Below are 24,486 nucleotides of genomic sequence, written 5' to 3' on the forward strand. Positions count from 1 at the left end.
ACCTGATCACGGGCAGGGCATACGTGTTGATGGCCCGGATCTTGTTCTTACCGTTCAGCTCTGAACGGTAAGATGAGATATATAGATATAGATAGATATAGATATATAGATATAGATATCTATATAGATATATAGATATAGATATATAGATATAGATATATAGATATAGATATAGATATCTATAGATATAGATATCTATATAGATATATAGATATAGATATAGATATCTATATAGATATATAGATATAGATATAGATATCTATATAGATATAGATATCTATATAGATATCTATAGATATAGATATCTATATAGATATCTATATCTATATATCTATATCTATCTATATCTATATATCTCATCTTACCGTTCAGAGCTGAACGGTAAGAACAAGATCCGGGCCATCAACACGTATGCCCTGCCCGTGATCAGGTACCCTGCTGGGGTAATAGGCTGGCCAAAGGAGGAGATAGAAGCCACTGACATAAAGATAGGCCCCTGCACGGTATGTACCACCGGCAGATAGAGGAGGTGGCTGATATCCAGAAATCCTACCAGTGGCTGGACTGAAAGACAGCACAGAGGCACTAATCATGGCAGCACAAAAACAAGCTCTGAGCACAAGATCCATAGAGGCTGGGGTCTATCACACCAGGCAAGACCTCAGGTGCAGGCTGTGTAAAGATGCCCCAGAGACAATCCAGCACATAACAGCAGGGTGCAAGATGCTAGCAGGCAAGGCATACATGGAACGCCATAACCAAGTGGCCGGCATAGTGTACAGGAACATCTGTGCCGAGTATAACCTGGAAGTCCCGAGGTCAAAATGGAAGATGCCCCCAAGGGTGGTGGAGAATGACCGAGCTAAGATCCTGTGGGACTTCCAGATACAGACGGACAAAATGGTGGTGGCTAACCAACCGGACATAGTGGTGGTAGACAAACAGAAGAAGACGGCCGCAGTGATCGATGTAGCGGTTCCGAATGACAGCAATATCAGGAAGAAGGAACACGAGAAGCTGGAGAAATACCAAGGGCTCAGAGAAGAGCTCGAGAGGATGTGGAGGGTGAAGGTAACGGTGGTCCCCGTGGTAATCGGAGCACTAGGTGCGGTGACTCCCAAGCTAGGCGAGTGGCTCCAGCAGATCCCGGGAATAACATCGGAGATCTCTGTCCAGAAGAGCGCAGTCCTGGGAACAGCTAAGATACTGCGCAGGACCCTCAAGCTCCCAGGCCTCTGGTAGAGGACCCGAGCTTGAAGGATAAACCGCCCGCAGGGGCGTGCTGGGTGTTTTTTTTTTTTTTTTTATATATATTTTTTTTTCTCAAACCTTTATTTAAACATCAGTACAATACAAAACGGAATTAAACAGTACTACAATAATGGTGTTGTACTTACAAAAGAATTGTATGCATAGATAAACAAATACACGAACAGTATTCAGAAACAACAATATAAATATGCTAGGGGGAAAGTAACTGATCAAGCCAAAGAATAAAGTGATTGAAAGATCTTGATTTTTTCACAAACACCAATAGTTTTTATAGCTTTTGGGTTAGTGGAGTTCTTAATTGAGTTAAGATTCTGTACAAGTTCAAAGGAGAATACATAAAAAGAGGGATGTCTTCCTAAACATTTGGACTTGTGAATATGAAATTTAGCCATTAAAAGTAACAAGTTAATCATATATCTGTTATCAAAGTGTAATTGTCTTTGGTTTTTGTGTAGACCAAACAAAACATATTTCCAAAACAGTACAAATCCTTTAAATATATTTTCTGAAATAAAAACACATAAACTCTGCTAAAAATCTTGTACAAGGTTACAAAACCAAAAAAGATGTATAGTAGATTCCTTGGAAGTTTTACAAAAGCTACAGCTTGTATCAATGTCTAATTTGAATTTGCTTTGAAGATAATCTTTAGAAGGATAAATTCTGTGTATTAATTTATAAGAAATATCTTTAATTTTGTTGGTAATTAAAAACTGATTAGGGAGTTTCCAAACTTCGTTCCACATAATACCATCTGACAGCTGGTTCAAGAAAAAAATGACATATGGTAGCGTGGTTATGGTACTCTGAAATAAAGCTCTAATCGATTTATTGCTGTTTTTAGATTGCTTAGAAAAGCAAATCTTGCCAACAAAAGTTTGTATGGGAGATGCCAACGGCCTGTGGAATGAAGTGATATTAGGTTGATTCTTAAACAGCATACAAACCCCTGATGGTATTGAGCCAAATACTTTGGTATAATCATGACAATTTATAGCTAAATTGAAATGTAAACAAAATTCTTCATAGGAGAAAATCGTACCATTTGAATCAAATAATTGGTTGACTAAAATAATGTTATTCCTAAACCAACTATCTAAGAAGAGAGATTTTCTTTTAAATAAAACATCCTTGTTATTCCAGATATAATGACTGTGTGGACTAAAGTTATGCTTGTAAATAAGAGTCCATGCTAAAAAAGCTTGACGATGAAAAGCAGAGATTTTTAAAGGGATTTTATCAATATCAAAATTACAAGTAAGGAAAAATTCAGTGCCACCTAACTTAGAAAACATGAACACAGGTATAGTATTCCAAATGGAAGTAGGATTAGTAATTAGATTCTTCAACCAATTTATTTTGAATGTACTATTTAAAGTGTTAAAATCTAACACATTAAGTCCTCCATTGACATAGGAGTTCATAAGAACTGTTTTTCTAATGTAGTGTGTCCTATTTTTCCAGATAAAGTTGAAAAGTAACTTATCAACCTCTTTTATAAGTTTTTTATCAAGGTGCAATGCCAATGCAGCGTATGTAAGACGAGAGATGCCTTCTGCTTTAGTTATTAATATTCTGCCTTTTAACGACAAATCTCTTAAGAGCCACTGATTAAATCTGTGTTTGAGTTTCTCTAGAATAGGATAAAAATTTTGAGTGATTCTACTTTCCTGATTTTTGGTTATTATGATACCTAAATAATCCTTTCTGTCATCGTTGTATTTTTACTCAGTTGTATATAGTATTTGTATTTGTATTCTATTTTTATCTTATTGTATATTTATTTTATTTTATTCTACTGTATATAGTATTTTATTCTATTCTGTACAGTTGTGTACTGTATTTATTCTTATTGTATTCTAATTTTTGCCTCATAACTTTTGCACTGTCCACTTCCTGCTGTGACAAAACAAATTTCCCACGTGTGGGACTAATAAAGGTTATCTTATCTTATCTTATCTTATCTTAAATAACAAACTTCTTGTTTTGTTGGAATGTTACACAAAGCTGTTTTCGAACATTCTTTTATCGCCATAAGTTCACATTTAGGAATATTCAAGTACAATCCAGAAACTTTGGAAAATGTGGAGATTGTTTCAATAGCAATAGAGATTTGATTTTCATCTTTTAGGAATAATGTAGTGTCATCCGATCATTCAAATATATTGAATGTTGGCAAAGAGAGGAAGTGACGTAAGACTTGCGCATGCGGGGTACCGATCGGGTTTCCGGTACGGATCGGGTAGTGACAGGGCGGAACAAAGTAAGGACGCTCCACGAGAAGAGGTGTTTGCACAGAGAGCTGCTTTTTCATTCAAAGAGAATAAAGTAGTACCACCGTTTGGATCGATATCTGCATCGATCTGCCCACCCTTGTCTCCTGGATCGTAGCTGAGATCAGCGTGAACCACGTGGGTCTCTGCTCCCTGATCTGTTTCCTGTGTTTGGAAAGAGTTGCAGCTTCATCGCGGAGTTTCTCTCGGTTTGTGGGCTCATCTAAAGGTAAGCACCGAGCTAACTTTACTGTGAGTTCAGTTCATGTTGAGTTTAGCTCCTGAATGAGGTCTTCTGCTGCTCTCCTCGGTGTCTGTTCACAGTTTATTGTGAACACGTTGAGAGAAGAGTGAGAGAGTGTTTGGAGAAAAACACCAACTAATCATTAGCTCAGCATGCTGGGAGAAGTTGGAGCAGAAAAGTCTTTTCATTGTCCCTGCAGCTGTTTTTCTGCCTGCACCAAACCTCTACAGCCTCATTTCTATTTGAAGTGATAACAGGAAATGGATGAGAGCGATCTGCTGCAGTATCAGGGTCACAATAAACTTTATTGTCCAGCTGCTGTGGATGAACACATGAGAGGAAGTGAACTCCTACAAAGTCTCATTTTAATGAGTGTGGCTGCTGTAAAGTGATGCACAGGAAGATGTTAACAAAAACTAATGAAACAGAGATGAAAGTAAACAGTGTTCATATTTGAAAGCACAGAGAATAAAATATATTGTGGTGGTTAATGTGCAGCTCCTGGTGATTTGGTGAAATCATGTTTTTAATCATGTTGTGGATTGAATTTTTTTTTTTTTTTTTTTTTTTTTTTATCTACAGAAGTTTTTCCCACCTGTGATCGTTCAGATTGATTTGTTGGGTTGACTTGAATCATATGAAGGTTTAAAGCTGCACTTCCCCCAAAAAGAATAAAGTATAATCGTGACAAATGTAATAATGTCTTCCTGTGTCAAACACAGCTGCAGTCAAAGCAGGAAGGAAAGCACTGAAACCACTGATCAAAGCTCATTAATCAAAGGCCGCTGATCAATGGCAATGAGTACCATTCAGAGAGAGTTGGGGAGTCGCTGCAATCACAGCATTTGATCAATGAGCTTTGATCAGTGGTCGTTGGGGAATGGTGGGGGGTGGGACTGGGGGGCTGAAGGAGTTGAAAGTGTGGGGTGGGGGAGTAACAGGTCTGTCCCTGTTTGTGGAAACCACAGGAGGAGCTGTTCAGGCTGTTGCTGGGTGTGAATTGTTGATGGAGTCTTTAAACTTGTAGTTGCTGTTTTCCAGACTGAAGCAGAGTCGTTAGCTGAAAACTGGTTTTAGAGGTTTATTCAGGACACCTTCTCAGGCTCTTACAGCCTTACCTGTATCATAACAAAGTGTATAAACCCCAATCCACCTTTAACATGGTCCTTCTCCCAAACCTTCAAATAGGACTTTCTGGCTCTGTCATAGTAAAGGGCTGCTTAGAATATTAGAGCCAATGTCACAAAGTTCCTCCTGAAGTATAAGTGAGTGAGAGAGTTTCCTCACTTTGCAGCACAACACGTCTCACAAGATTTCTACAAGCAATCAGAGTGAAATTTGTACTTTGTGTTGTCAGATGAACATATGAGACACTTTGACTCTTCAGTGCAGTGTGGAGCCTAACAAAGATCTGTTTTGTGTCCCAGCTGATCAGCAGGAGGAGAAGAGTCTGACGGAGCAGCAGAGGAACATTTTCAGCCATCTGGACTCAGCTGAGTCACTACAGAGGAAACAATGAGCTCAACACAGGAGGTGAGGAAAATATCACAGTTTCACCAAATAATCAGTCACGTCTAAAACTCTCATCCTCCCAACCTGTTATATGACTGTGTTGTATATTATTATATATACAATCACTTCACTAAATATTCTGCGTCAGATTGTTTTGCAGCATCTTTCAGTTTACGAAAAAACATAATGTCACATGTACAGACCCAATATCAGATTTCAACACATGAGGACTTACATGTAAGCTTTACATTTCCAGTTTATTAACCCTTTAAAGCCGGTCAGAGCGGGCACGCTCCGTTTTGTGTAACTGTTTTTAAATCCCGGTAGCACTGCAACCACGTAAGCTAGCGCACTACTTTTTGAAAACCGGAGGAGTTGTACTTACATCTTATGCCATCAGCTTGTCCTAACTCCCAGTTTCCTTCCACATAAAGCTTTGCAAAAACTGCATAGAAAGCACTTGCAGCAACAAAGACATAATATTCCAGAAACACGCTTTGCCGATCCGATCAGCTGTTCGTAACACTTCATACTCCATCAGCGCGAACTATCGCATGTCCTCCATGTCCTGCCCGAAACCGGAAGTGATGTCGTTTTGCGGAAATGTAGCCTTTTACCATCAGGGCCTTGTGAGCCTATACTGGTGTTTTTAAAAGTTATATTTGACTTCATGACTTTCTGTGTTGTTTCTGGGATGCTTCGGACTCATATTGCACTGCTGGAAATAGTTTGTTTTAATTTTTGCAATTTGCATTATAATATTTATTTATTTTTTCCTGCAGTATATAAAAATTGGTGTATTTCAAAAATAAAACTATGAAGACACTTTTCTGGCACTGGGCTGTAATTCGTGGCTGTGGCATGCTGGCTAACGTGGTTTTAACTTGGCTGTGTGAACAAATGGAGAAACTATGATTCCCCTTTTAACCATACGATTCAGCATCTGGAATTTGTACCATCTGGTGCTGTCACACATTCATTCTCAGATTCTTCACCACTTAAATTGGCATTAGTCAATGCAAGGTCCGTGGTGAACAAGACTTTCATATACCGTGACTTGGTTGTTTCTCATGGCTTGGACTTTCTCTTTATTACTGGAACTTGGCTACCTACTGATGATCTAGCTGCTTTTGTGGAACTGACTCCTGAAAACTGTAACTTCCTCAACACACCTAGGACCTGCTGGTCGTGGAGGCAGCCTGGCAACAGTTTTCAGAGATCACTTTAGATGTAGAATGCTACCCAGAAGTGTCTACACCAGTTTTGAACTGCAACTGCTGGATCTGTCCTCTCCTGTACTCTGTGCTCTAGCTTATAGGCCTCCTCACCTTAACAAAGACTTCATTAAGGAATTTTCGGATTTTCTATCCAACCACTGATAGGCTTCTAATCCTTGGCGACTTCAATATCCATATGTGTTGCCCCTCTAAACCTTTGGTTAGGGAGTTTTTACAACTCTTGGACTCATTTAACCTGACCCAGTCTGTCAACGGCCCTACACACAAGCAGGGCCACACTCTTGACCTCATCTTGTCATCTGGGCTCTCAGTGATTGGCGTTGAAGTGATTGATGTGTGTCCGTCTGACCATAATTTCATTTTGTTTAATATTCCAATTCCTCACTCATCCCCCAAACAAACCCAGGCCCCCTCTCTTATACTCCCTATAACACCTGAAACTGCTCCCCAATTCTCAGCTGCCTTCGCTGCATCTCCTTTAGCCACCTTTGATGAAAGTTCTCCTCATAGCAATAATCCTGATGAGCTTCTTGCATGTTTTAATTGTGCTTGTACCAACATAATGGACTCAATTGCTCCTTTAAAAAGTAGACGGCAAAAATTTTAAACTCAGCCTTGGCTAAATAAGGTCACTCGTGCCGTCAGGCAGGAATGCAGGAAAGCAGAACGAAAATGGAAGAAAGATAAGCTCCACGTTTCTTATCAAGTGTTTAGAGATTGCTTAAATAACTATCAGCGCACCATCAAGGTAGAAAGAGCAAATTATTTCTCCATGATCATTAACAAGAAGTCTGGTAATCCTAAAGTTCTATTCAATACAATCAACTCTGTCTTGCATCCCACCACATCAATCATATCTGAGACTGCCCCACACACGTCTGAGGATTTTCAAAAATTCTTTACTGAAAAAATTAATGATATCTGAGCACATATCCCGCTCCCATCCCAAGACCCCTCTGAACCACATACATGTTCATTCCTTTTTTCAGAATTTAAACCGGTTTCATTATCCCATCTCACTGATATAATAATGCACATGAAACCAACTACGTGCCCCTTGGATATGTTACCTACACCATTTCTCAGAGATGTGCTGAAGACAGTCGGCTCAGTTTGTTCCACGACTGCATTTCAATTATTTGATGGTCTCATTGGTCTTTTCTATCTATTTTGATGAATAAAAGCTTGCCTTGTAGCTTGCCTCCACCAGTGTGTGAATGTGAGAGTGAATGAATAGGGCATTGTAAAGAACTTTGGGTGCCTCAAAAAGCGCTATATAAATCCAATCCATAAAAATAATACAGTAAAATAATATAATAAAATAATACGATAAGCCTTTATTATATCCTTTATATTTTCAAATATAAAGGAAATAAAGGAAATTATAATGATTGTTCAGGTTCAGTTTGTTCCACGACTGCATTTCACTCACTGCCTCTGTTTGTATCTCTGTCACTGCAGGACCAACATGGAGCAAGAAGTCAGCGCTCTCAGGAGGCCGACAAACCTCAAAGAAGAAAGGGAGAGAAAACATACACTTGTGACGAGTGTGGGATGGGTTTTGCTGTGAAGGGTTCACTAAAACGTCATCAGGTCATCCACACTGGAGAGAGACCGTTCAGCTGTGAGTTGTGTGGAAAGACTTTTTCTTGGAAGGATGTTCTAAAAAAACACCAACTTATCCACAGTGGAGTTAAAGCGTACAGCTGTGATCAGTGTGGCAGAGCTTTTACTCAAAGTAGCCAACTACAGAAGCATCTAGTTACCCACTCTGGAATTAAGGCATACAGCTGTGACATCTGTGGAAAAACTTTTCGCCACCTAGACAGCCGGAATACACACCTACGCATTCACACCAGACATGTTGTGTACTGCTGTGATCAGTGTGATAAACAGTTTATAACAGGCACAGATTTACAACAACACATGTTTACCCACACTGAGGAGAGACCTTATAAATGTGACCTGTGTGAGAAGACTTTTAAATCTCCACGTTACCTAAGACGACACCAACAGATCCACACCAGAAAGAGACTCTACAAGTGCAGTTACTGTGAGGTATGTATTTATATTGTTATCTTGTCATTTTAGCCTGACTGTTTGGAACAACTCTGCTCATTAAACTGCGTTAGCGGCACGGTGGCACGGTGGTTAGCACTGTTGCCGCACAGCAAGAAGGTCCTAAGTTCAATTCCACCATCAGTCTTTCTGTGTGGAGTTTGCATGTTCTCCCCGTGTTTGCGTGGGTTCCCTCCGGGTACTCCGGCTTCCTCCCACCGTCCAAAGACATGCAGTTTGTGGGGATAGGTTAATTGGAAAATCCAAATTGTCACTAGGTGTGAATGAATGGTTGTCTGTCCTTGTGTGTTGGCCCTGTGACAGACTGGCGACCTGTCCAGGGTGTACCCTGCCTTTCGCCCTACGACAGCTGGGATTGGCTCCAGCGCCCCCCGCGACCCTGAAAAGGAAAAGCGGTAGTGAATGGATGGATGGATGGATGGAAAAGCAGCTCTGAGTGATTCAGATTTTCATTTCAGTTATGGTTTTTGTTTACACGATCATGAAAAACTAAAAGTGGTGAAAATTGATATGATGGTGTTATTTAATGTTCAGGCAGTTTCCTGGTATATCATGATATTGTTATTATTTCAGCATAAATGGCCTTTTGGGCATTTTGGGCAGGGATAGCTCAGTAGGTAGAGTGGTGGCCCCATGATCGGAAGGTCGGGGGTTCGATTCCCCTGAACAGCTACCCTGAGGTACCCCTGAGCAAGGTACCGTCCCTACACACTGCTCCCCGGGCGCCCAATGGCTGCCCACTGCTTCACTGAGTGAATGGGTTAAATGCAGAGAGGGATTTTCCCCACGGGGACTAAATAAAGTACACTTTCTTTCTTTTCTTTCTTCTTTCTTTACAGCGGCTCGTTCCTCTGTCAGGTGTACATGGAATAAAATAAAACACAAATGAAAATAAGCACAAAACCAAACATTCTGTAATCTTCTCTTATGGTTAACAAAGTTGTATCATTACGTAATGGTATTGTATTATTGTAGCAGTAGTATCATTGCTTATTTATAGCTTTAGTGCTTTTAGACATTAGTGTTAAAATACTTATTTAATATTATAATTGCAGTGTCATGGGGGTAGCAGTGTTTGTCTTGTGTCCCAGTCAGCTGAGTGTTATAACTGCACATTTACAGTGTTATTAATGCAGTATTAAATGAGTATTACTGCAGTGTTACATTAGTAGTTTAGCACTGTGTTGGTACCCTGCAAATATTAGCATAGTAGTACTTTAGTGTAACTCAGATGTTACTGTAACATGAAATAAGTATTACTGTAGTATTATGGTGGTAGTATTGTAGTTATTGCAGCCCAGTAAACTGAGTGTGTTAACTGAAACAGTAAAATGTAATTGGACGTCTGCAGAGATGCTCTTTATTTCAGGCGACGTTCAGGATAAAAATGTTGAAGGACTGACTTACACTGTCTTTGTGTCTTTGTTTAGAAGCAGAGCGACACAGATGGATCCAGTTCTCAACCCTGTCATCGCTGTGGTGGTGGGGAAGAGTTTCGTTGTGATCTTTGTGGAATAACTTTCAGTCGAAAACACACCCTAAAAGTACATCAACGTAAACACACTGGAGACAAACTGAAATATTGCAAAGAATGTGGGAGAAGCTTCACCACATCAGGTAGATTAAAAGAACATGAACTCATTCACAGTGAGGTTACAAAGAACCTATGTGAACAATGTGGGTCATCCTTCACCACTGCAATCAACCTTAAAAGACATGAACGAGTCCACACAGGAGAGAAACCATACAAGTGCAGACACTGTGACAAAAGCTTTTTACAATCAGGTAATCGTAACAATCATGAACGTACACACTTGGAAGGAAACTACAGCTGTGACCAGTGTGACAAGAGCTTCAGGAATCTCAGTTCATACTCCAAACACAAACGATCCCACGTTACTAATAAACTGTTTCACTGTTACCAATGTGCCAAAACATTCACCTCATTGTCTGCTCTGTGCAAACATCAGCGTGATCACTCAGGGCTGAAATCACTCCCATCACTGGATCACAGTGAATCTAAAGAGACAGAAAGATCCTCTTCCGGTTTCAGGGTCAGACATAAAACCCTTGAGATCAGGCTCCACAGAGTTCAGCTGTGAATGAACATGTTCCTCTTGTGTACTGAGAAAAATTAAACAGGTGATGAGCAGTGTTGGGACTAACGCGTTATTAAGTAACGCGTTACAGTAACTACGTTATTATTGTGGTAACGAGCACAGTAACTAGTTATTATGCCAAAACCAGGAACGCGTTACTCGTTACTGGGATTTAGATAGGGTCGTTATTCGTTACTTCGTGTGGTGGCTATCGCGGAGCTTCTACAGATTCAATAACATTAGCAAGTGGTGGAAGCCAGCAGGTGGATGAAGGAAAAGGGAGGCAAGAGGAGAGACCCGAAGCGGCCGCTGGTCCGAGAGTGTCAGGTGAACTGAACTTCAGGTAAGAAGTTATGACCTGCAGTCCATCTGGGTCAGATATGAACCAAGTTTAGTTGGAGTTTATTTTCGTTATGCTGACTTTTTCGTACTGCGTGCTAGCTAGCATGACGGAGTTTCTATACAGCTGGGTGGGTGCTATGTTACTGATGTTGAACTTTATTTTGTTCATAAGGTTAATTATTAGAGTTGCCAACCGTCCCGTAAAAAACGGAATCGTCTCGTATTCAGAGAAAATATTACGCGTTTCGTATTTAGGTGAAAAGAAACACAGTTTGTCCCGGACTTCAGCTACAATGAAAAAGACACAAAGCTGGAGTTACTGTGTGTTTGCTGCACAGCTGCCTCTTCTTCTCTCCTGTTTCTGCTTCAATCGTGAAAGTGATCAATGATCAGCTGATCGGCTTTTCTCTCTTGTTTGTTTATCGCCCACTTTGCGCCAGAAAGAGGAAACCAGCGGATGTCGCGCTAAACAACAGCAGCACGTTTAAGCTTGATCAGCTGTTGTTAGAATTTATTTAATATTAATTTCTAGTATCAGCTGATGTTTGCTGGAGCCACAGCTGTAAATCTGCTGGTCATGATATCGGTTTGGTTATGTGGTGAGAGGGAAACATGAAGATGAAACAAGGAGATGTCCTTACTGAATCAGAGCTGAACAGGTGATGGAGAAACAGGTTTGCCTTTTAGGTGACATAAATGAGTTGAAGGGAAGTTATGAACTGTTTCTGAGAGACAAATAACACCAGGATCCTTTTCTAAGTAGCTGACAGCTGGTAACTGTGCAGGGGCGGGTCTAGCAAAGTGTTGCCAGGGGTCCATGTAGGGCATTAAAAGGGAGAGGGGGGCACAAGGAAATACTTTTCTTATTCTCATTTAAAATGTCTCACTTTTAAAAAAATAATTATCTGAGTCTTACAACAAACAATTGATAGATTGATACATATATACCATCAGAACAGTGTACATCACTGTCACAACAGCGTTTATTTTCATTCAAAGGCTTTATGGTTTTTCCTATAATGGTGGGCCGGTCTCTAGTCAAAATGCCCGGGACGATTTTTTTGTCCCAGTCCAGCTCTGTATGCAGCTCATCTGCAGTCTGTTGTTACCTACATCTTCCTATTCAGAAGGCAGAATTTCCGAGTTCTGAGTACAATCGAAAGCACCACGACTGCAGTTTTTGTGTTGGATGTAAAAAGCAAGGATAGAATGGCTAGGATAGAATCAGGCGTGGGATTTCTCTCGTGGAAATGTGCACATTATTTTTTCCTTTCTACAGGGAGTGCAGAATTATTAGGCAAATGAGTATTTTGCCCACATCATCCTCTTCATGCATGTTGTCTTACTCCAAGCTGTATAGGCTCGAAAGCCTACTACCAATTAAGCATATTAGGTGATGTGCATCTCTTTAATGAGAAGGGATGTGGTCTAATGACATCAACACCCTATATCAGGTGTGCATAATTATTAGGCAACGTCCTTTCCTTTGGCAAAATGGGTCAAAAGAAGGACTTGACAGGCTCAGAAAAGTCAAAAATAGTGAGATATCTTGCAGAGGGATGCAGCAGTCTCAAAATTGCAAAGCTTCTGAAGCGTGATCATCGAACAATCAAGTGTTTCATTCAAAATAGTCAACAGCGTCGCAAGAAGCGTGTGGAAAAACCAAGGCGCAAAATAACTGCCCATGAACTGAGAAAAGTCAAGCGTGCAGCTGCCAAGATGCCACTTACCACCTGTTTGGCCTTATTTCGGAGCTGCAACATCACTGGAGTGTGATGTTGTGACTGTGCAATACTCAGAGACATGGCCAAGGTAAGAAAGGCTGAAAGACGACCACCACTGAACAAGACACACAAGCTGAAACGTCAAGACTGGGCCAAGAAATATCTCATGACTGGTTTTTCTAAGGTTTTATGGACGGATGAAATGAGAGTGAGTCTTGATGGGCCAGATGGATGGGCGCGTGGCTGGATTGGTAAAGGGCAGAGAGCTCCAGTCCGACTCAGACGCCAGCAAGGTGGAGGTGGAGTACTGGTTTGGGCTGGTATCATCAAAGATGAGCTTGTGGGGCCTTTTCGGGTTGAGGATGGAGTCAAGCTCAACTCCCAGTCCTACTGCCAGTTTCTGGAAGACACCTTCTTCAAGCAGTGGTACAGGAAGAAGTCTGCATCCTTCAAGAAAAACATGATTTTCATGCAGGACAATGCTCCATCACACGCGTCCAAGTACCCCACCAAACACTGGTGATGAGTAAGATAAACATGTTAAACTGTGTTATAGACAGGGATGCACCTAGCTGCTACTCAGGTGTGCATGTGTGACAAAAATTATGAATGCGTAGTGACACTTATGTTACCAAGCGCCTTTGCGTACTTGACCATCTCATTCAACCTGACACGTGTTCCTACAGCTTCGGAGCCAGAGCTCAAGAAAAAACTTCTTTCGAAAAGGTGGCTCAAAGTGCCGTGGCTTGAAGCTAACAATGAGTGCACTGAAATGTGGTGCAAGTCATTGCTAATAAACAAGCTAGCTGAGAAGAAATGTCCACATTTATATTCTGAGGATATTATTATTATTGTGGTGGCTAGGAGTAAATGTCAGACATGCATATCATTCACGTGAAGGGGGCACAGATCGTGCAGAGCATCACACCATCAGCGGGGAGTTAGGAGCCAAATTGCAGTCTGCCGAATTTTGGGGGATGCTTTCCGATGGATCTGTGGACATCATTTACATTGTGTCTGTGTCCAGCAATGGAGAGTTTACCTCTGACTCTCTTGGACTGATTGAACTGGGTGCTGACCGCACCGCACAGGGATGGACTTGTGAGACTTCTTGAGGACACAGGCTTGGATGACTGGACAACAAAGTTGGTCGCTGCGTGCACAAACGAGGCTGCTGTCAACATGGGTATGTCCAATGCGTTGTGCCAAAACTCCGGCAACTTGCTACAGTTGGAGACTTGAAAAATAAAAAAATAAAGCTTTTTGTTTGCTATCGACATTAGTTTACTATCCGCCCTGTTGCGGTATCAGACGGTCCATCTCACTGTGTTCCTGCGAGTGTTTATCTTCCAGCCTTCTGAAGATAAACCAGTCCTTCAGCATTAGGGGCATAGTGTCTTATAACGACCATATAAATCCTCAGATACAGTGGTGTAAAGTTTTAGGTATTTGTGCCACATCCCAAGCCATTTGCATTTCATGTGATAGGTTTTTTTGTTTTTTTAAGAGGTAGTCCGATTTCAGTTCAGAACTTATTTTGTTACTGTTGGGTTCATCAACACAGTTTGCACTACTGGAGGTATGGATATTTCTGTGTTGCTGTAGATCTTGTATGAGCAGCCGCTTCTGTGAAGAGCCGGAGGATTTTCAGCCGAGTCCGCTGGAGGATTCATGGGACGGCTCGTCTCCTCCCTCTTCCAGGAGAAAGCAGCATTCACACCGCTGTCGCTCCACGGCAGCTGAGCAGACAACTTTTGTGAGTGAAAATGACTGTTTGCCACATTCTTCACATTCTGGTACCAGACCAACTACCATTTCATCTATGGTTAGTCACGCTCCTTCTATGAACACTTTGGTTTTTCAACTGACTCCTCTGAACCTCGATAATCCTGCTCCTGTGTCTGAGACTCCCAGTGTTGCTCCACCAGTACCTCACTGTATTTTTTCTGTGCCTCAGATGGAAAATGTGACTAGCAACAGAGTGCCATCTGCCATATTAAAACTGGCTAGGAAGCTTGGACTCAGTGCCGCGAAACTATTGAATCAAGTTGAGTTTTGTGTTTCAGAACCATTTAACCTCGACCCAGCTCACCATGCTTTTGTGTCCATCCCATTAACACTGTTCAGGCAGCATCTCATGAGACTGTTAGTATGGCTTTATCCCTGGAGTGTGCTACTCACCAGCCCATTTACACAGAAACTGTCAGTGAAAATGTTCCTGAGCTCCACTCTCTGCCTCCTGCCCCTGCACTCAGGGCAGCTCGGGCCCAGCTTTCTCCTGCACCTGTACCAGTCCCTCGGGTGAGGGAGGTTGAGGTCCAGCTGGTCCCTGCTTTGGTTTCCAGACCGGCTGAGAGCCCCACCAGCAACCTTCCTTGTCAGCTGCTCCACCACCTGCGGCTTCCACGCCTTCACCTGCAGCGCTACCACCAGTAGCTTCCTCGCCTGGTCCTGCCTGGCCTAGTCCTGCTAAACTTCGTCCCTGCCTGGTTTGGCTTCAGTGGCCACCTTCCAGGCCGCTGACTGGACTTCTTGGCCGGTGGCTCCGTGGCCGGCCTCCTGACCTGATTCGTTGCCACCGCTGGCTCCGTGGTCAGCCCCCTGAGCTGTTCAGTCATGGACTGTTGAGCCTTCGGCCCCCCTGAACTGGATAGTCTCGTGTGCGGCCGTCCTCCGGGTCGTCCTCCTGAGTGGTGCTTTTGGACTGTTTCCTGAGCATCAGTGCTTTTCGTAGACTTTTGTTTTGCACTATTTCATGAGCTCCATGTTTTTGGTTTTTTTTTTTTTTTTGGTTTTGGACATTTGCTCTGGCTTTGGTCAGTCTGGGTCCTTCTCCTGCCAGCACACAGCCGAAACATAACACACTGGCTCCATGTTAAATCTAGAATTGAATATAAAGTCCTGAATAATCAGGCCCCATCATTTCTTAAAGACCTTATACTGTAGTACCGTATGATCCCAACAGAGCACGTCGCTCTCAGACTGCAGTTGTACTTTTGGAGGAGAGCAGAGCCTTCAGATATCAGGCCTCTCTCCTGTCGAACTAGCTTACAGTTTGGATTTGGGAAACAGACTCTTTTCTCTGCTTTTCCTTCCCACCATCACAAAGTGTTTGCTCATAGGGGGTCGTCTGCTTGTTGAGGTTTTTATCTAATACTGCAGTGATGCAAACTCAAATAGCTTATAATGAAGAGAGAAAACACTGATGCAGGCAATACCAACAAGTGTGGCGTCAGATGGATTTTTTTTTCCTCAAAGGAAAACTGGCCTCAGTGATTCCTTGAAAGTCAGTGTTTGTGTTAAAAGACTCTTGAAAACAGTCACATACTGTGTATTTATTATAAAGCACAACTTCTACAGCTTGTTGACTTTCTATAACATCCTTAAATCAGTTTACTGTTTTATATGGATGGGGAGGAATTCACATGAGCAGGAAGGAATAATTTATTCAGTTATCAAAGTAAAGAACAGCAAGTCTACAAGATGATCGAGGAAAACTAGACTCATTGTACAGAGCAGGTTGTTACACCAGGGATGTCAAACTTATGGCCCGCAGACCATATCTGGCCCACGATGCAATTACATCCGACCTGCAAGATAAATTCATACGTCAGTTATTAATGGCACATCGGTAAATGGGAGCCGCATCTTCAGCCATGCTGAGAATCCATGCCCATAGACTTTATTTTGATAGAAACACCGTACGGCCATACAAAGGCAAAGACAAACTGGGATCATATCATTATGAGAAAGAAAGAAGGGGGGGCAGACGCTCCAAAGAACGCAAGTGCAGTGTTACAGGCCAAGTACACGGAGAGAAGAGGAGCCCGATTTAAATACAAGCATGTCGGGAAAAAGTGAAGAAACAATTAACAGCATCTGGTTACATTTTGTTGATATTGGAGTGTGAGCGTGTGTTTTCCAAAGCTGGGGAAATGGTCTCAACTAAACGCAATAGACTGAATGCAAAAACATTGGATAAAATTATTTTTCTGAATAAAAGTTTAGAATAAACTCTGAGTCAATTACATTAAAATGGGTAATATTACATTCACAATACTTTTATACTACTAATACTAACCCTACTTTTTAAAAAAAAATTTAATTAATGTCTTTCACACTATATTTTAAACATGTCTACAATATGTGAAATCTAAAAGATATAAAATGATTGCATGGAAAGTACAATACCTACAGTGTATACACGTATGACTACGTCATTGAATCAGCGTCTTTTGTGAGTCTCAAGTCAGTTGCCTGCAATGATATTTAAGACCCAGCAGGTGTCAGTATGGAGCAAAACAGCAACACTGTGTCGACACAGTATCGATACAGTTTAGGGAATGTGCTGAAACGCTTCACAAGGCCTTATCTACCCATCAGAGGTGGAGCCAGACATTTGAAACACCCAGGGCTTAGCCCTAAAGGGTAGTATGCATGTGGGATTTTTTTTTTTTTTTTTGGGGGGGGGGGGGGGGGGTAGAAATGACTGAAAGATTAATAGGCTCTGTTTTGAGTTTTGTTCCAAAAAGAATGACTTCATATAGGGAAAAATATATCACATATGCAGGACACCTTAAACTAGTTTTTTAAAACAAAGTCGGGGCTGCATCAAGACACAAGGACTAAACCCCAATTCAACCAGACCCAGAACTGATCCGGATTTAAAACAGGACTACAACAGTAACCAAGACAGAACCAGAATCAGAACTAGATGATAGTAGCACTAAAAATCATCATAGACCTGCACTACACTTATTTTTTAAATTCTACCAAAGTACAATATTCAGATTGAGAAAAATGTATATAATTATTTAGCCTTGTTGTGCAAAAAAGCCTGCATAACTTAATAAATGTAGAATTTTAAAAATAGCAAACCTAAAAAGAAACACTAGGTACGAGATACATGAGTACCTATGATACGGTGATACTTTTGGTAAACAACCATTTGACTAACATGTGTATCTCACCTGCTCTTGTTCCATCTCTGTTCTGTCCTCATTCTCCATCTCCCTCTCTGTTCCTCTCTCTCCCTCTCTGTTCCTCTCTCTCCCTCTTTGTGCTGACAATCATCAAATATACAGTTGAAATCAGATATTTACACACTCTTCAGATCAAAACACAAACACTTTTTTAATTGTAACATCAAATCAGACTAAATGTTTATTTTTTTAGATTGATAAATATAAAAAAAACATTTGTTAACTTTATTTAATCTGTATTTCTTAATTGTAAATGGCACCAAATTGTATTCAAAATTGAGCCACACTTATGGAACTCCACAGTTCTTTTCCTGGTGTTTTGGTTGACGTCTCTTGATTTTCCCATGGCAAAGAAACAGGCTCTGTGTTTTGCCTTATATGCATCCACAGCTGTGCCACCAATTTACTCACATGGACTCTACTAACCAATCAGAAGCTTCTTCAGCTCAGAATGGAATCGTCTGGAGTTTTTTTATTAATTAACAATAAACTTAGTGTATATGTACTCCTAAATTTGATGAAAGTGATTAACATAGACAGCTCCCTCTTTTTATTCTGACATTAAATAATTCAAAAGATATTTCAATATTCAACAAGAGGTGAAAGTTATCAGGCCTTATTCCAGTTTTTAAAAGGGAGTAAATTGTTTGTGTGCATTTGAGGGTCGACGTGCCAGTTCACACTCCACACCAGTTGGTGGCGGTAAAGCACCATTTTGTTGTTTGACAACCGCCAATAAACGATGTAAAGAAGACGAAGCGCCTTCCGGGATGACAGACGGAGCTATTTTTTCATCCAAAGCGAAGAAAATAGTGAATTTGGATGCTAAAACAAACTAAACCAACGTTTGGATCGATATCTGCATCGATCTGCCCACCCTTGTCTCCTGGATCGTAGCTGAGATCAGCGTAAACCACGTGGGTCTCTGCTCCCTGATCTGTTTCCTGTGTTTGGAAAGAGTTGCAGCTTCATCGCGGAGTTTCTCTCGGTTTGTGGGCTCATCTAAAGGTAAGCACCGAGCTAACTTTACTGTGAGTTCAGTTCATGTTGAGTTTAGCTCCTGAATGAGGTCTTCTGCTGCTCTCCTCGGTGTCTGTTCACAGTTTATTGTGAACACGTTGAGAGAAGAGTGAGAGAGTGTTTGGAGAAAAACACCAACTAATCATTAGCTCAGCATGCTGGGAGAAGTTGGAGCAGAAAAGTCTTTTCATTGTCCCTGCAGCTGTTTTTCTGCCTGCACCAAACCTCTACAGCCTCATTTCTATTTGAAGTGATAACAGGAAATGGATGAGAGCGATCTGCTGCAGTATCAGGGTCACAATAAACTTTATTGTCCAGCTGCTGTGGATGAACACATGAGAGGAAGTGAACTCCTACAAAGTCTCATTTTAATGAGTGTGGCTGCTGTAAAGTGATGCACAGGAAGATGTTAACAAAAACTAATGAAACAGAGATGAAAGTAAACAGTGTTCATATTTGAAAGCACAGAGAATAAAATATATTGTGGTGGTTAATGTGCAGGAGAGTGTGAAGAATGTAAAAATGTCTTCCTGTGTCAAACACAGCTGCAGTCAAAGCAGGAAGGAAAGCACTGAAACCACTGATCAAAGCTCATTAATCAAAGACCGCTGATCAATGGCCATGAGTACCATTCAGAGAGTTGGGGAGTCGCTGCAATCACAGCATTTGATCAGTGGTTGTTGATCAATGTTCATGAGAATTTGCATATTAATGCTCAATAACTGACCTCCCAGCCCATTGTTCCTTCAGTGGTGCTCGTTTCAGTCATTATGCAAATGCACTGTTGAAAATTGAGGAGAGCTGCAGTCAGCTGAGAGTGAAGAAGTCACTTGGATGAGTGACGAAATGTTTCTCCCACAAAAAGCTACGTCCAGATGAACAGAATCAAAGTTTGGGGAATGGTGGAGGTGGTGGGACTGGGGGGCTGAAGGAGTTGAAAGTGTGGGGTGGGGGAGTAACAGGTCTGTCCCTGTTTGTGGAAACCACAGGAGGAGCTGTTCAGGCTGTTGCTGGGTGTGAATTGTTGATGGAGTCTTTAAAAACTTGTAGTTGCTGTTTTCCAGACTGAAGCAGAGTCGTTAGCTGAAAACTGGTTTTAGAGGTTCATTCAGGACACCTTCTCAGGCTCTTACAGCCTTACCTGTATCATAACAAAGTGTATAAACCCCAATCCACCTTTAACATGGTCCTTCTCCCAAACCTTCAAATAGGACTTTCTGGCCCTGTCATAGTAAAGGGCTGCTTAGAATATTAGAGCCAATGTCACAAAGTTCCTCCTGAAGTATAAGTGAGTGAGAGAGTTTCCTCACTTTGCAGCACAACACGTCTCACAAGATTTCTACAAGCAATCAGAGTGAAATTTGTACTTTGTGTTGTCAGATGAACATATGAGACACTTTGACTCTTCAGTGCAGTGTGGAGCCTAACAAAGATCTGTTTTGTGTCCCAGCTGATCAGCAGGAGGAGAAGAGTCTGATGGAGCAGCAGAGGAACATTTTCAGCCATCTGGACTCAGCTGAGTCACTACAGAGGAAACAATGAGCTCAACACAGGAGGTGAGGAAAATATCACAGTTTCACCAAATAATCAGTCACGTCTAAAACTCTCATCCTCCCAACCTGTTATATGACTGTGTTGCATATTATGTTGTTTTTTAGAGACCACAGCACATGTTAAAATAAGGAAGGTTTATTCATCAACATTATTAATAATCAAATGGACATTTGTCAGAGTTTTACCCCTGATACTGCTGGATAAACAGAAACTCACTCAGGAACGAGGTCACACAGAGCTCAAGTTTTCACTCGCGAGGGGGAAGCAATTGTCTCCAACCCACTTCAACTTGCTTTCCCCCTGCAGGTTGTTTTTATTGGTTACACACATGAATATTCATAAAGCTTGTTGTAGTATTACCTATGAGAAACTACTATAACTGGTTATAAAGTGATTGGACTGTGCAAGTGTGATTATACATTGTGTCAGCATCATGAGCTTCAGTTTAAATGAATCTCTGCTACACTTGATGTAATCTAACTGTGACATGAGCACCACAGTCACTGTGCACCAGTCACACACTGTTCTTTACTTTAAATCCATCACAGTTCAGCAAACGAACCTGTTTATCCTGCACTAACCTGCAGAGGATCTTCATGCAGTCTTTAAATAACACAGTTAATCTGCCTCAGATTGTTTTGCAGCATCTTTCACTATCTGAAAAAACACAATGTCACATGTACAGACCCAATATCTGATTTCAACACATGAGGACTTACATGTAAGCTTTAATCTCCAGTTGATCAAATCCCACTGAGCAGTCCTTCCCTTTAAATCTAACCTCTCTTCTTCCTCTCCTGTCCTGTGTGTCTTATCTTTCTCCATCTCTGAGTGAAGTTAGCTCTCTTTCTTTTCTCTCCCTGTGATGTACAGCAGCTGGACCTTTAGCCAGCAACACACTGTGAGACAAACTGCACACAAACAGTTTGTGTGTTTGCTGATGTTTGTTGATAGAAACGCTGCATTTGAAATTACCTGTTTGTTCAGGTGCTGTGCAAAAAAGAAAGAAGAACAACGTCTCACTTTAACTCCTGACTATGACTCACAGTTTTGCCTCTTTCATCTCTTTTTATGTTTCAAACCCTGGTGATTAGTACACGATCAGGATTGTCTTTCATGTCTTACTTTTCCCGTTTCTCAAGTTGGTTTGATGTTTGATGCCTGCAGTGATGAAATGAACCCCTCAGATGCCTTAAAAGTAACACATGTTTTGCAAATGTAAGGAGTACAAAATACAATTTTCTTTTTCTAATGTATGGAGCAAAAGTAAAATATTTTCCTTCACTGAATCAACTTTTAAATGTTACATTGTAATTATTAATATTGAAAAATGACAAAATGATAGAAATATATAATAGGAAACATAAAAGTATAGACTTGGTAAACATTTATACTTTTCTGAGTGTGTTAGCATGCTAGCATTAATAACTGTGTACAGCAGGAGGGATGGGCTTGATTTTAGTGTTTGAACAGTCATGAATTATTTTTAACACCAAGTTGGATGTAATGTGTTAGAACTACCAGCAGGTGGGGATAAGAGACCTTTAAGGTGTTTGGTGCCACACTCCACCTTCAGGTTTAAAACTAGTGTTAATGGAGGGAGTTTGAAGGTTGAGTTTGTTCCACGACTGCATTTCACTCACTGCCTCTGTTTGTATCTCTGTCACTGCAGGACCAACATGGAGCGAGAAGTCAGCGCTCTCAGGAGGCCGACAAACCTCACAGAAGAAAGAGAGAGAAAAAACACACCTGTGACGAGTGTGGGATGGGTTTTACTGTGAAGGAGTCACTAAAACGTCATCAGGTCATCCACACTGGAGTTAAAGCGTTCAGCTGTGACTTGTGTGGAAAGTCTTTTTCCTGGAAGAGTGCCCTAAAATCACACCAACTCAGCCACAGTGGAGTTAAAGCGTACAGCTGTGATCAGTGTGGCAGAGCTTTTACTCACAGTAGGAGCTTACAGAGGCATCTAGTTACCCACTCTGGAATTAAGGCATACAGCTGTGACTTTTGTGGAAAAACTTTCAGCCACATAGAGACCCGAAATACACACATACGCATTCACACCAGACATGTTGTGTACTGCTGTGAACAGTGTGGCAGACAGTTTATAACCAACAGGCAGTTACAACAACACATGTTGACCCACACTGAGGGACGACCTTATAAATGTGACCTGTGTGAGAAGACTTTTAAAGCTCCACATCACCTGAGGCAACACCAACTGATCCACACCAGAAAGAGACTCTACAAGTGCAGTTACTGTGAGGTATGTATTTATATTGTTATCTTGTCATTTTAGCCTGACTGTTTGGAACAACTCTGCTCATTAAACTGTGTTAGCATGTTAGCAATTCTACTGCATGGAAAAGCAGCTCTGAGTGATTATTCAGATTTTCATTTCAGTTGTGATTTTTGTTTACACGATCATGAAAAACTAAAAGTGCTGAAAATTAATATGATGGTGTTATTTAATGTTCAGGCAGTTTCCTGGTATATCATGATATTGTTATTATTTCAGCATAAAAGGCCTTTTGTTTACAGAGCCTGATTCCTCTGTCAGGAGCACATGTAATAAAATAAAACACAAATGAAAATAAGCACAAAACCAAAACATTCTGTAATCTTCTCTTATGGTTAACAAAGTTGTATCGTTACGTAATGGTATTGTAATATTGTAGCAGTAGTATCATTGCTTGTTTTTAACTTTAGTACTTTTAGACATTAGTGTTAAAATTGCAATTATAATATTAAATTAGTGTGTCATGGGGGTAGTAGTGTTTGTCTTGTGTCCCATTGAGCTGAGTGTTATAACTGCACAGTTACAGTGTTATTAATGCAGTATTAAATGAGTATTACTGCAGTTAGTAGTTTAGCACTGCGTTGGTACCCTGCAAATATTAGCATAGTAGTACTTTAGTGTAACTCAGATGTTACTGTAACATGAAATAAGTATTACTGTAGTATTATGATGGTAGTATTGTAGTTATTGCAGCCCAGTAAACTGAGTGTGTTAACTGAAACAGTAAAATGTAATTGGACGTCTGCAGAGATGCTCTTTATTTCAGGCGACGTTCAGGATAAAAATGTTGAAGGACTGACTTACACTGTGTTTGTGTCTTTGTTTAGAAGCAGAGCGACACAGATGGATCCAGTTCTCAACCCTGTCATTACTGTGGTGGTGGGAAAGAGTTTGTCTGTGATCTTTGTGGAATAACTTTCAGTGATCAATACACCCTAAAAAGACATCAACGTAAACACACTGGAGACAAACTGAAATACTGCAAAGAATGTGGGAGAAGCTTCACCACATCACATCACTTAAAATGTCATGAACTGATTCACAGTGGGGTTAAAAAGCACCTCTGTGATCAGTGTGGGTCATCCTTCACCACTGCAGTCAACCTTAAAACACACAAACGAGTCCACACAGGAGAGAAACCATACAAGTGCAGACACTGTGACAAAAGCTTCTCACATTCAGGTAGTCGTAACAATCATGAACATACACACATGGAAGGAAACTACAGCTGTGACCAGTGTGACAAGAGCTTCAGGAATCTCAGTTCATACTCCAAACACAAACGATCCCACGTTACTAATAAACTGTTTCACTGTTACCAATGTGCCAAAACATTCACTTCATTATGGGCTCTGTGCAAACATCAGTGTGATCACTCAGGGCTGAAATCACTCCCATCACAGTGAATCTGCAGAGACAGAAAGATCCTCTACTGGTTTCAGGGTCAGACTTAAAACCCTTGAGATCAGGCTCCACAGAGTTCAGATGTAAAAATGTGATGAGGCAGCTGTGAATGAACATGTTCGTCTTGTATACTGAGAAAAATTAAACAGCTGATGAGTAGATAAACATGTTAAACTGTGTTATAGACAGGGATGCACCTAGCTGCTACTCAGGTGCGTAATGACATTTATGTTACCAAGCGCCTTTGCGTACTTGACCATCTCATTCAACCTGACACGTGTTGCTGCAGCTTCTTTGGTGTTTCGCCACCACCTAAGAAACACCAACCAGAGCCAGAGCCGAAGAAAATAATTTTTTCGAATAAGTGACTTTGGGGATGCTTTCCGATGGATCTGTGGACATCACAAAAGTCGAGCAGGAAATCATTTACATTGTGTCTGT

The 24,486-nt window shown here is 41.1% G+C and overlaps 1 protein-coding gene across 2 annotated transcripts in view; it reads left to right on the forward strand.

Moving 5' to 3' along the window:
• Positions 1-24,096, forward strand: part of LOC146625282 (uncharacterized) — a 43,433-nt gene extending 19,337 nt beyond the window's left edge. Inside the window, exons 1-4 of one of the 2 annotated variants that reach the window (XM_085362745.1) lie at positions 5,305-5,322; positions 8,001-8,597; positions 22,012-22,608; positions 23,469-24,096. In XM_085362745.1, the coding sequence (XP_085218871.1) occupies positions 5,305-5,322; positions 8,001-8,597; positions 22,012-22,608; positions 23,469-24,047 (1,791 nt within the window). In that variant the 3' untranslated portion in view covers positions 24,048-24,096. Of the gene's footprint in view, positions 1-5,304; positions 5,323-8,000; positions 8,598-22,011; positions 22,609-23,468 lie in introns of those variants that run through there. The other variant, XM_085362746.1, reaches the window with a different exon arrangement.
• Positions 24,097-24,486: the final 390 nt, after the last annotated feature.

Source organism: Diplotaxodon limnothrissa, linkage group LG9 (assembly GCF_057381915.1).
Source record: "Diplotaxodon limnothrissa isolate DT_005_m linkage group LG9, D_limnothrissa_male_GT1.1, whole genome shotgun sequence".
NCBI lineage: Eukaryota > Metazoa > Chordata > Actinopteri > Cichliformes > Cichlidae > Diplotaxodon > Diplotaxodon limnothrissa.